Consider the following 11850-nt stretch of genomic DNA (forward strand, 5'->3'; position numbering starts at 1 on the left):
CTAGCCACTGTACCTGTTGTACCGGTTGAATGGAGCGTTGTACTTGCTGTACCAACTCTATTGCTTGAAGACCCGTGATTTTTGGGGAAGAATCAGTACCCACACGGAGGTATATGGATTATATTGTTGGACATTTCTATAGCCTGTGTTCCGGCTCGGTTGCCTCGTGTTGGGCTGTGTTATGGCATTTGTATATGGATAATCAGGCATCTCCTATGGGGAGAGTAAGGCTCTCAAAGCTTGTACATGATACTATTCTCCTTGGGTAATAAAATACTCTAAGGGAGGGGGTTGGCCCATTCCAGCCTCTATGCGGTGTCACACGTGCAAGCTCCATTTTCAGCATTTGTGGATGTTTTGTCCATCTTTTATGTTTTATGCAAAGTGATGATGGATATGTGTTAAGGTTGTGGCCATGTTTAAATGTTTTAATATGCATTGATGGTATCAACAAGTGTGTCAAAGGTCCTAGTCCCTCGGCACCCACCGCGAGTTATACAATAAGTGCTGCCAATTGAGCAGAGGACAAAGCAGCACCCATAGCCAGTAATTGGTCATGGATAACCTTGGCCTTCTTGAGGAACGACTGCATGGAACTGCCTGCAGGGAATAACAAACCGTAGAGTTGCCGTTGCAAGGTAATTGCCTCATCAATGAATCCCGAGCAAAGAGATCCTCCAATTTAGACCCTACCTAATGAGCATTGGTGAGAGTTTGCACGACCGGTGAGACCTCCTCCATGATGGTCCTCACAAGCATTGAATGTGCCTTCGAATCCCGATTCTCCCAGTCTTGTAATTCCGCAACGAATTCATCCTCTTGATCCGGAATCCACCTCCTAGAGTTCCGAGGACGCTCCGGCTTCTCAGTGCCCTGAACAATCTCTCACAAACCCTTGTGGATGAACCAGATCCGCATTTGAAGCTTCCAATGGGCATAGTTGCGTCCTTTCAACTTGTCATCCTTGTTCGTACAAGAGGGAGCCATATCCACAGCAACAAAGAACACAAATCTTAGCTCCCAAAACTCCTCTCAAGTGCTTTGCAACGAAGCATGGCTCCAGAACCAATTAGCCCTCTCTCAAATCTGAGAGAGACAGAGGCTACCTCCTACCAGAAGGGTAGGGACTCGTGGAGGAAGAAGAAGATGCACAGCCACTTGTTTGGCAACACCACATGCAAGAAGCTCACCCCAACTGATGCTGACCAGAAAACGCAGCCAATAACTCCACAACTTGCTTCTGAAGAGCAAAACGCAGCCTGTAGGGCTGGCCGACAGCAGCAAGAGGGCTGGCTGGACCAGAAAACGCAGCAAGGTAGTGAAACACAGCCACTGGATATGCTGATCTGCAGCCGGAGAAGCAAAACGCAAAGCATAATAGAAGACGGCGAGCAGTTTGCAGAAGGATGGAGCAGCCTGAACCTAAGCGAATGATACCATGTTGGAGAATGCACAGTGAACAGTACAACAATGAGAGAGAGCAAAGGAGATGGAGAGAGTTGGACAAGATCACCTTTTATAACAGCAATAAGCTTTACAATGGCAATAGCCAGCAGTGGTGTTGAACTAACAAGTGAACAATGAGAAGACCCCTTTTACAGTGCATATGACCTGGCCGACTGCCTGATACAACTGGTCGACTGGTTCAAGACATAAAAATCATGTGAAAATAGATAAAATGCCCAATAAATAGGCAGGAGTCCCATAACACTGAGATGCACAATTCTAATAGATGCCCCCCTCCTCCTACTAGGGGGTTAGCTCCATAGGTTGTATGATGATGATGGTCCCACTTTGTATCATATGGCTTTGATTCGACATTCCCAGCTCATAGCTCTCGTCTTTGTTTTCTTTTTGTACCATGATGAGATTACATGGACACACTATTGAATCGGTTTTGGTCTCATAGACGCACTGGGTCTTTTGAAGACGTTTAATAACTCTCTCTCTCTCTCTCTCTCTCTCTCTCTCTCTCTTTTATTTTATTTTCTGAGATATGCAATGGACATTATTGTATCGCTTTGGTCTCATAAACTAGGTCTAGAACTTCCAATAGAGCAATCTTTTAAATAGAGCTCAAGTTATGAAAGAGAAAGCAAGGAAGAAAGAAGGAAAAATATATTAAGCATCTACTAAAGAAACAATGGGCCTGAGTGGGGGTTTATTCTAGCTTGTCTTGATCCAATCTTGAAGTGTTTTAGTTGATTTGTGTAAACTATGTAATGCTAAGCTCATATGGTGAACTGAGAGGATTGTTCCTTTTTCTCTCCAGTCGTACAAATTGGACAGCTGCTTGACAAATACAGATGCTCATGTTGTGAGCGGTTCGGAAGATGGGAAGGTTTTCTTCTGGGAACTTGTAGATGCCTCAATTGTCTCGTCATTGAAAGCGCATGCTTCTGTGGTAAGCGTGCTCTTTATGCTTGGGTAGATTCTTTCCCATTGTGTGTAATTTTTTATACTGTTGGCTTATTGTGAACCTACAAGGTGAATATGATAAATCTGTGTAGATTTTAAAGGTAACTTTATTTCTTGGACTTCCAAAGGTGCTATTCTGGTGGGGAAGTTCATTTCACCATCTTTGTGTCGTCTTCTAGGCAAATCTTTGCAAGTCCTGTCTCATGTAGCAAGTTTCCATCTGTTGTTAGAAATCGATGGTCCACAGGCCTCTGTTATGAAGAGGAGCTGTTTGAGCAGGGATTTTGGATGTCATGCCTGATGGGCTTGTGAGAAAGTGCAGGAGACAGACATGGGTAGGTCGTCTTGATAGCCAAGTGGAAGACCTGGTGAGATTAGCCTGGCACACTGGAGGCTGCAAGAAGCAACAAATTGGGCTGCATTTGGAACCACAGCTAGGCATCCAACTGTTGGTTGAGGAGGGCACCTACAGGACTGCTGGGCAATCAGCCCATTTGTGAACATCATGGGCAGCTGACTGCTGACCATAGCCTTGTCTGCCCAATATGCACTCCTCCAGTGACCTCAATATTGCAGCATTTGCAGCCTAACACTTTGTGGTACTGCTCTCCAGCCCCTTGCCATTGAAGCCACATGGAGGTGAGATGCTAAAAAAATGGATCTGAAAGCACCTTCCACTCTTGAACCTTTGCACATGGAGATTCTTGGAATGGAAAGGTTGATTGCACACATTCAGAAACTACCCACACAGACTCCTGAAGTTTGGGTCACAAGGTGCAATGGTTTGTTTTCTTGGAAGCCCTACATCTCCTCACCCACCCATCGGGAGACCCAAACGTATACCAGAATTTGCTTTAAAGGAAAGCCTAACTGAGTGAGGAAGGTACTTTGGCTCCAAACAGGGCCATGATCAGCCATTTGTACAAGGATCAGTTTTCTGGACAGAGGACGACCAACTACTAGACATAAATAGTACCGCAGTACGTTATTCGTCCACTGTCTGCCTTTCGCCGGGCAATCATAACCTTATATGCGAGACGTGATACTGGCATGGAGGATCAGATTCACATAGGACTTGCGAGGTATGGTGTGAGACTGAAGCACACATTGCTGGAATTCCTTGCTTATGACTCCATCCATGCACGCTTTGCTCATCTTTGAGCAAGGAGAAGGCATCGAAGGTGCTTCATTATCAGGAAGCATTACATGGAACAGCTTCATTCTTTTCAGACCTCTGGAAAACACTGTATATCTAATTGGGTCTATAGGTGGTATTTGCCGCATCCTCTACTACCCCCCCCCCCCCCGCGCGGGCCCCTCGGGGGCTTCTTCCTTTCCCTTCTCTCTCTCTCTCTCACACACACACACACACACACACACACATGTGCTATTGTATTCCTGAGGATGCTACTTGTATTTGTAGCTAGTAGTCTTTTTCCAGTGTTTTATTTTTCTGTTTTACTAGGATCAGTGTAACACTTGGATACTTTGTAACACCTTTTATGTGCTATTGTATTCCTGAGGATGCTACTTGTATTTGTAGCTAGTAGACTTTTTCCAGTGTTTTATTTTTCTGTTTTACTAGGATCAGTGTAACACTTGGATACTTTGTAACACCTTTTTTTTTCTCATAGACTGTAGTGGTCTTTTGAAGGCGTTAATAAAAGTTTCTTTCTTTCTTTCTCTCTCTCTCTCTCTCTCTCTCACACACACACACACACACACACACATACACTCACGATCACGCTTGCTCGCTTCTTATTTCATTGTCTGGGGCATGTACTTGTGACCTAAAACCTTCGATCTCAGCGGATGACTTAGCTGGTGTGGCGTCCAGTAAAGGAACCAGTTTCCTCCAGCCAGTCCATCCCAATCATCTCAGGTCAGGTCAGCCTTGACATCTCTTCACCAAGTTTTTGTGCCTTGTGTTCCAGCAAATATTTACCTAGCTGTAGCCAGCTGGTTGCAGCAACTGTTGTACACAGCTCCTGCCTCCAAACTTGGGACATCGGGGTATACTTTCCGTGTTTTGGGTCTTTAAATGTGCCCACTGCCTACAAAGCTGGCCGAGTGGTGTGCCTGCTAAAGTGGGCTTTCTTGTGCCTATTTGTTGCTCGGATCGTGCAGACTGATCATCCATGTGTTCACATTGTCTTAACATCATGTCCAGTACAATCTCTGCCTTGTGTAAACCAAGATCCCAAACATACTAGTGCTTAAACTGTCAGAATACGCAGCGGAGATGATGACCAAATCTGGGAACACGAGAGCAAACGCAATGCAGAACAACAGCACAAGAGAAGACAATTGGCCACCTCCAGCATAAACAGATGCAGTTGGCTAGCATCAGAGGTCCACCTGCCACCACAGGAGTGCCCCCCAAGCCACAGAAAAAATGGGAAAAAATACGGGGAGTGAGGAAAAATGAGAACAACGCCTACAAGGGCGGGCACACCCACAACAGAGGCCATGGTGTCTCAGTAAAGACAGGAGATGACTTCTAACATAAACATGGTTTCTCCTCATTATGCCATATAAACACGAGCTAGATGCCTAGTCCGACATGAAGTGGGAGTGTTTTTTGTAACAAACTCCTCAATGTCTGTCTGCCTTTGTGGTTCATTCTTGAGTTGATGAAGGTGGTGATCTCTGTCTAGAGGCTTGGGATGACGATGATTTCTAGCAACCAATTCTCCTTCATAGGAAAATAGGCCATGCTAATGCTCCACCAATAATGGGTTTGTGCACAAAAAGATAGTGGACCTCAGTGTGGTTTGTGCGATCATAGAATACTAGGTCTCTTGCAATTGCCATACAACTTTGGTCGTCTGGCTTGAACTTTGTTAGCTACTTCAAATCTCCCACATGACCTCAACCTTCGTCGCAGGATCCAAAACATGTAGCCTTGTGCTACAGTTGAACCTTAAACCAAGAGTGAAATAGTACCCCGCCACTCAGTGCCTTGGCTCCGAATACGAGTCACAATAGCAAGAAAAGGTCTTGCCTGATGAGTAGATGACGCCAAAGTTCTGCGTACCATGTGCGTACAAATGGTTCTTCTAGGGTTGATTCGAGAACCCACGAGGAGTCAGGACACCAGTGGTATTTGACCAAGCATTGGCTAGGTAGCTGAGTCCTACCCAGGACACCAATTGTGTTTGACCCATCATTGGCTAGGTAGATGAGATACTACTCCACAAGTCTTTGGTACAGTGTCTTGTCCACCATTTTATTTTTCTTCATTGGTGTACTCACTAGGTTGCATTCTGTCATGACAATCTCTTTCAACATACATCTTCTGAGAGATGAAGATGTTGATCGACTTCTAATACACCTTGATTCCTAGGCAGTAGTGCAAGAGTCATCTCAAACTCCTTTCATAGTAACTCTTTGTAAGGACCTGGAAACCGGAATAAGGTTAAGAAAACCCGCATTGAATTTACTGTTGATGACTGTGATAGATTGTGGCTAGTAGCTCACCTCCCAGCCATAGGTTCCCCTTCCGGAACCACCCTCAAGCGTAAGATGAGATTGCTATGAGTCAGCGTGCCTGCAACTACTCTGGCTCTGACGTCTTGCACGCCTTGGAGACCTCCCTCTCCACGTGGATACCTCATAATCTCCATAAGTGAGGCCAACCTCACTGATATAGTAATAACCAGGCTATTATTGGCCCATTGCTTATATTATAAGATTTTAGCCATCATAAACCTCTAGCTAGCTTTTTATTGACTCTTGGTCAATCTCAACCTCATACTTGCTAGCCCTTTGCCCTTGGGCCGGTCTTATCAGCCCCTACCCGTGGCTAAGCCCTTATCCTAATCTTGGGTTAGCACATCCCTTAACCCTAGGCCGCTTAAAACTAGTTCTAGCCTAGTTAGGGACGTAACATTATCTCCCCCTTATATTAGATTCACATCTTGGCTCTACCTAAGTCAATGTGGAATCACTATAGCAGATCCTTGCTAGTGCAATAATATAATTCCTATGAGGTAACTTGCTTTCCATTCTTCCACTTGAAGGTCAGATACAACGAAAAAAATCAAATGTAGTGAGCCCCACCAAGTACAACCCTAGCACCAGTTCACTGCACAGTTAGCCCTTATGCCAAAGTGCTTGTTAGAAGTAACTAGCTGACTCTGGGCTACAAACTTCTCAATGCCTCTTGTATGCACTTCGTTTCGTGTGCGGGATTTGGAGTAATAGTTACCAGAAACGAGAAACGGGAATGGAAACGGGGAAATGAATTTTTAGGGGTGGAAATGGCCGTTTCCTGTGACAACATCACTTGGGAAATGAGAAACGGCCATGGAAACCGATGGGATCCTGAAACGGAGAAACACGTTTCTAGGGGTTGAAATGGCCGTTTCCTGTGACTATGCTTGGAGTACATGTTTGTACAGTCGTCATGAGTGAACTGAATCAACCCATAAGTTGTACCAACGAACATTCCCACCTCATGCATAGACTTATGTGTTAGAAATTGTGCATCTCACTGTATTTGGGGTATTGCCTATTTATGAGGTTTTATCTATTTATCTTCTTTTTAGTAGGTCATGGGCAGTCGGCCAACTCCTAGGGGCAGTCTGCCAGCTCCCTAGCATTACTATAGAAGGGGCCCTCCCATATTCACTTGTTCATCCATCTAACCTATTTGACAGGCACATGTTCTACACCATTTGCTGGCTGATATTGCCATTGTAAAAGCCTCTTGCTACATGACATGATGTTCATTGTCTAATGTCTCTCTCTCTCTCTCTCTCTCTCTCTCTCCTTTGCTCTCCCTCTCCCCTATGTTTTGCTTCCGCATTGTGCAACTTTATCATGGTATCAGTCGCTTAGGTGACCGGAACTTCAAGGAGGCGGCGGCGGTTCTATTTGGGGTATTGCCTATTTATGCGGTTTTATCCATTTATTTTCTTTTTAGTAGGCCGTGGGCTCTCCTTTGCTCTCCCATGTTTTGCTTCCGCGTTGTGCAACTTTATCATTATGAAGCCTACCACTAATCATACACCTGCCAATAGCTATCTCAAGCCATGCTGGTTGCATCCATGCACAAGGAAAGTCATCTAGGACAACCACAATAGTATGTATCCGAAAGTACGATAAACCGATCACAAGATCCCCTTTGTCAGCAACCCAAATCAAGTATTGAACTAAGACCTCGCTTCAAATGGGTTCAACAGTCAGTAGACCTTGCTACTTCTTCACGTCTTTTCGGCTACCACATTCTCGTTACCAGGCAAATTTTCTATCACCGTAATTTGCGGGGAGATGAGCTCTTTTGTGACTGTGTCAACAAATATCTGAGAGACAAGGGTAATCCGTACGGATCTGGAACTTTGAACCAATCAAATCGTGGAACCCCTTCTGAAGGGTGTGCACTACCGCTTGGAGCAGCCCCTGGTTATATGTGGAATACCACTACTAGCATCACGTAGCTTTCGCCTCACATAGGCAAGGGGATGCCCATGCTGCTGCAACATTGCTCCAAGGTCATCTCCACTAGCGTCCTAGAAAACCATGAAGGGACCATCCAAATCCGGCAACCGGAGAGAACGGGAACAGCCACAAAGGACATCCTTGTTTAGCCCCAATGTTGCTGCTGAGCATCTCTGAGATTCGATATCCCATCAGCAGCTGCTGACAAGTGTGTGTGTGGATGTGACGCCAAATTTGTGGACATATTATATGACCTTTATGTGTGGATGTGATGCCAAATTTGTGGACATATTACATGTGCTTTGTGTGTGCGTGTGTGCAGGGATGCCATTTTTTTGTGTGTGGCTACAAGCGAGAATATAATTTAATGCGGTTTTGATATGAAATTGGATCATATATGTAGGTGACCAGTGTGAGCTATCACCAGAGTGAGAGCTGCATGATTACATCATCTGTTGATGGTACAGTAAAAGTTTGGAAACCTTGAGAAGTTTGGAACTTGGTCAGATGATCAATTGCCCCAATATGCTTCTTGTACTATGGAACTATCTACCCATGTACAGGTATTGTAAAAAACACAGTATAGGTCTTTGCAAGGCAATGGAGAAAATAGTTTTTGGAGTTTTCAAAAGAGCAGTTTTTTTTCTTCCAAGATGTTACAGATAGGTAGGCATACATGATGAGGGGGTGTAAAAAGATCACCTTCAAACTCTATTTAATGCCAAAATCATGAAGTTGGCAGGACTTTACCAGAGTGGTTCGCTCATGCGGTATGCACCCTGCTTAAGAGGTCATGAGTTTGATTCCTGTCACCTGCCGAAGAAGGGAAAATAATGAGGTCATGCAGTGACCTTTCAGTACCGCTCTCCATAGTATAAAGAGGCTCAAGCTTGGTTGGATGGAATCTTTGACAGTCTAAAACATCAAATGTGAAGGGCAATTCACAGTTTTGAAGAGTTTGATGATGGAGTAGAATGAATAGCTGTGTGTTTTATGTTTAAAGTCCACCTATTTTAAAAATTCAGTCTTAAGATCTAAGAGGTATCTATTGTTTTAGCCCTCTATATCTTATTGAATCTTTGAGGAAGAAGATGCCCACAACTCAACTAATAAGCTTTTGGACATTTAGTCTATCTTTTTGTTCTTGAATGGCTTGAAACCTGATGGACCCTATTGTATTCTCCTTTGAAGAAGAAAGTCTCGTCTTTAGATAAGTGAATCGTGTCAAGAAAGTCTCGTCTTTAGACAAGTGAATCGTGTCCACACAAGGCAAGGCTACAAAGTTTTGATGGCAACTTTGCTGCACATACCAAATGAATCTGGCTTGCATGTGCTAATTAGTAAGAGTATGCTTTCATAAATTTATTATTGGTTAGACTTAAGTGCACCCATAAAATATTTGATATAAAGAATGCAAAGCATCTCTTAGGTAGTATAATTCTAGATTGAAATCTTGTGCCATCTCAAATATTTTTGGCTACTTACACAATGCATATTAAGCTACTTACACTAAGGATTTGGCCACCTACACAATGCACCATATTTTTTGGCTTAATATTTTTGGCTACTTACACAATCCATAGTAGAGCATCCTCTTATGTGGCCTTATTTTGGCTATTTAAGGGTCAAAAATTCCATAGAGTTTGGGGAAATACAATATACATTTCTTGCATTCACAAAGGCAACATAGAAATCTCATTGAGAGATACCTCTATAGTGGCTTGGATAGTGATGGTTAAATGTTATTTATGACAATCATATTTTGTTTTGAAGGGGTGAGTCGGGAGGTCCCCCCCCCCCCCCCCCCCCCCCCCCCCCTCTTTTGGTTTGGGAGATCTCCCCTTTACAACACAGCTACAACCTTGGAGTGCCTTGAGTCATCTGCCATCTTGTGCCCAAAATGATGAGATTCATGGGCAGCCAGTTTATGTTGGACATGGATGGGCATCCTAGCTTCCAGCCAAGGGCATGGGTGGGCCTAAGGGAGGTGTGGTGAATGCTGATGCTTCTCGTCTATCAATTACTCAGTAATTGAGAAATGGGTCCTCCATTGAAAGGAGTCAGTGTGGTGGTCGTCCCTTCTTGTCGCAAGTAAAGATTTTTCCTGTTCATCTCTCTTCATTTTGCAGTGTGGAGACTCATTTCTCCACATTAACACTACCCCAATGGTCTCAACCTCGTCCCTGTTCATCTCCCTTCATTTTTCAATAAGGAGACCCATTTCTCCACATTAACGCTACCTCAATGGTCTCCCGTTGGTGATTAGTGTTGATTTTCATTCATGTCATGGATCTCACTAAGAAGGCATATCCTTCAAGCACATGGTGTCCCAAAGGCCTAATAAAAGTTTAGGTCTATATTTTTGGTTTATTTCTGAGAAATTGCATCATGTTTCCTTAAATTTATTGAAATTATTTGCGCCCATTTGTTGATAAAGCAATCTATAATACATAGTATTTAATCTTTTTTGAAGTATGGTTGATGTATTTTTTTTTCTTCCACTATAGCAATGATGATTTGTTATTTTGAAGCTAGTTAGTGTGAGGGTATTGTAATGTGTGTGTCTTTTGCTATCCTATTTTGTTCTCTTTTGTTGTAGTTCCTTTGTTAAATTGAATCGCCTCATTGCTTTCCTTTCTCATTTAATAGGTGAAATCTCTTGTATATGTCATCATAACTCTCTGTGATGTTTTAGCTATGGGGAACCATTCATGTGCTTTTGATAGCAATGTGCTCCTTTCCCTAAGTTCTATTTGTAGGTTTATTCATGTGCTTTTGATAGCAATGTGCTACTTTTCCCTAGGTTCTCTTTGTAGGCTTTCTCATGTGTGCAAGATATTCATTACAATGATAGCTATATATGGATGCCTTAGTCTTAGTTAATTAATGTCTTTTTTTCATGTAGTTAATTAATGTCTTCTTTTTTTCATGTCTGATGGTCTAGAGGAGTGCCATATATGTTTTTGTATATGATTTTGTTTATATTTTTCTTCTTGCATTTCTTTTGAACCGATTTGTCTCATAGGCCAAGTTCGGTCTTTTGGAAGACATTAATAAAATCTTTCTTTCTTTCTCTCTCTCTCTCTCTCTCTCTCTCACACACACACACACACACACACACACACACACACACACACAGCCACATGTAAATATATATTATCTATAATATTATGTTTTATTATATTTAGAGACGTATACCTATATATACATGTGCATTTATAAAATAAATAAACACATATACACATATATATTTTTAATTAATATTAAATTTTAACACATGGGGATGCATGATGAGGTGTGTTCACTCTTAAATAAGTGTATCTTATATACAATGTCTTTTGTCTTCTCTTTTGCATACATATGTATGTGATTGTGTGTGCACATACACACGTATGTGATTGTGTAATGTCTTCATGCATGCATGTGTTGTGCAAGTGTTTTGATTGTGTGTATGTGTTAGTGTGTATTTGTTGTGTGTGTGTGTATATGGTGTGTATGTTTTTATATTTGTGTATCCATAGCGAGTGTCTGCATGTACGTGTGAGCATGTGAATATACTCGTGTGTACATCTATGTGTGTGCACGTGCAGGTGCATGTGTGTGTGTGTGTGTGCATGTCCATGTGTGTGCACATGTACTTGTGTATGTGAGTGTATTTATGTGCTTGTGTGCATGTATACGCATGTGTGTATGTGCAAGCTTGAATATGTGTGCAAGTGTGCATATCTCTATATGTTGCATGTGTGTCCATGTGTGCGAGTGTGTGTATGTGTGTTTGTATGTGTGTGCACGTATCATGTGCTTGTGTCTGTGTGTTGTGTGTGTGTATGCATGAACATACATGTGTGCGTTGATATACATATAAATCTATTTATATATACATGCTTACATACCTATGAATACACATACATACATAATATATATACTTGTGTGTGTATGTATATTCTCTCTCTTACACATGCACATAATATATATGTTTGTGTGTATGTG

At 42.6% G+C, this 11850-nt stretch overlaps 1 protein-coding gene across 4 annotated transcripts in view; it reads left to right on the forward strand.

Moving 5' to 3' along the window:
- Positions 1 to 9074, forward strand: part of LOC147607368 (Transducin/WD40 repeat-like superfamily protein) — a 55885-nt gene extending 46811 nt beyond the window's left edge. For 2 of the 4 annotated variants that reach the window (XR_015264681.1, XM_086790338.1), the window contains exons 7-8: positions 2273 to 2404; positions 8264 to 9074. Coding sequence is in view for 1 of the 4 variants with exons in the window: in XM_086790338.1 (XP_086646464.1) it covers positions 2273 to 2404; positions 8264 to 8347 (216 nt within the window). In the remaining 3 variants the exon portion in view is untranslated. The remainder of the gene's footprint in view (positions 1 to 2272; positions 2405 to 8263) is intronic. The other 2 variants (XR_015264680.1, XR_015264679.1) reach the window with 2 other exon arrangements.
- Positions 9075 to 11850: the final 2776 nt, after the last annotated feature.

The sequence above is a fragment of the Cibotium barometz genome, chromosome 55 (genome assembly GCF_041138505.1).
Source record: "Cibotium barometz isolate CiBa-2024 chromosome 55, ASM4113850v1, whole genome shotgun sequence".
NCBI lineage: Eukaryota > Viridiplantae > Streptophyta > Polypodiopsida > Cyatheales > Cibotiaceae > Cibotium > Cibotium barometz.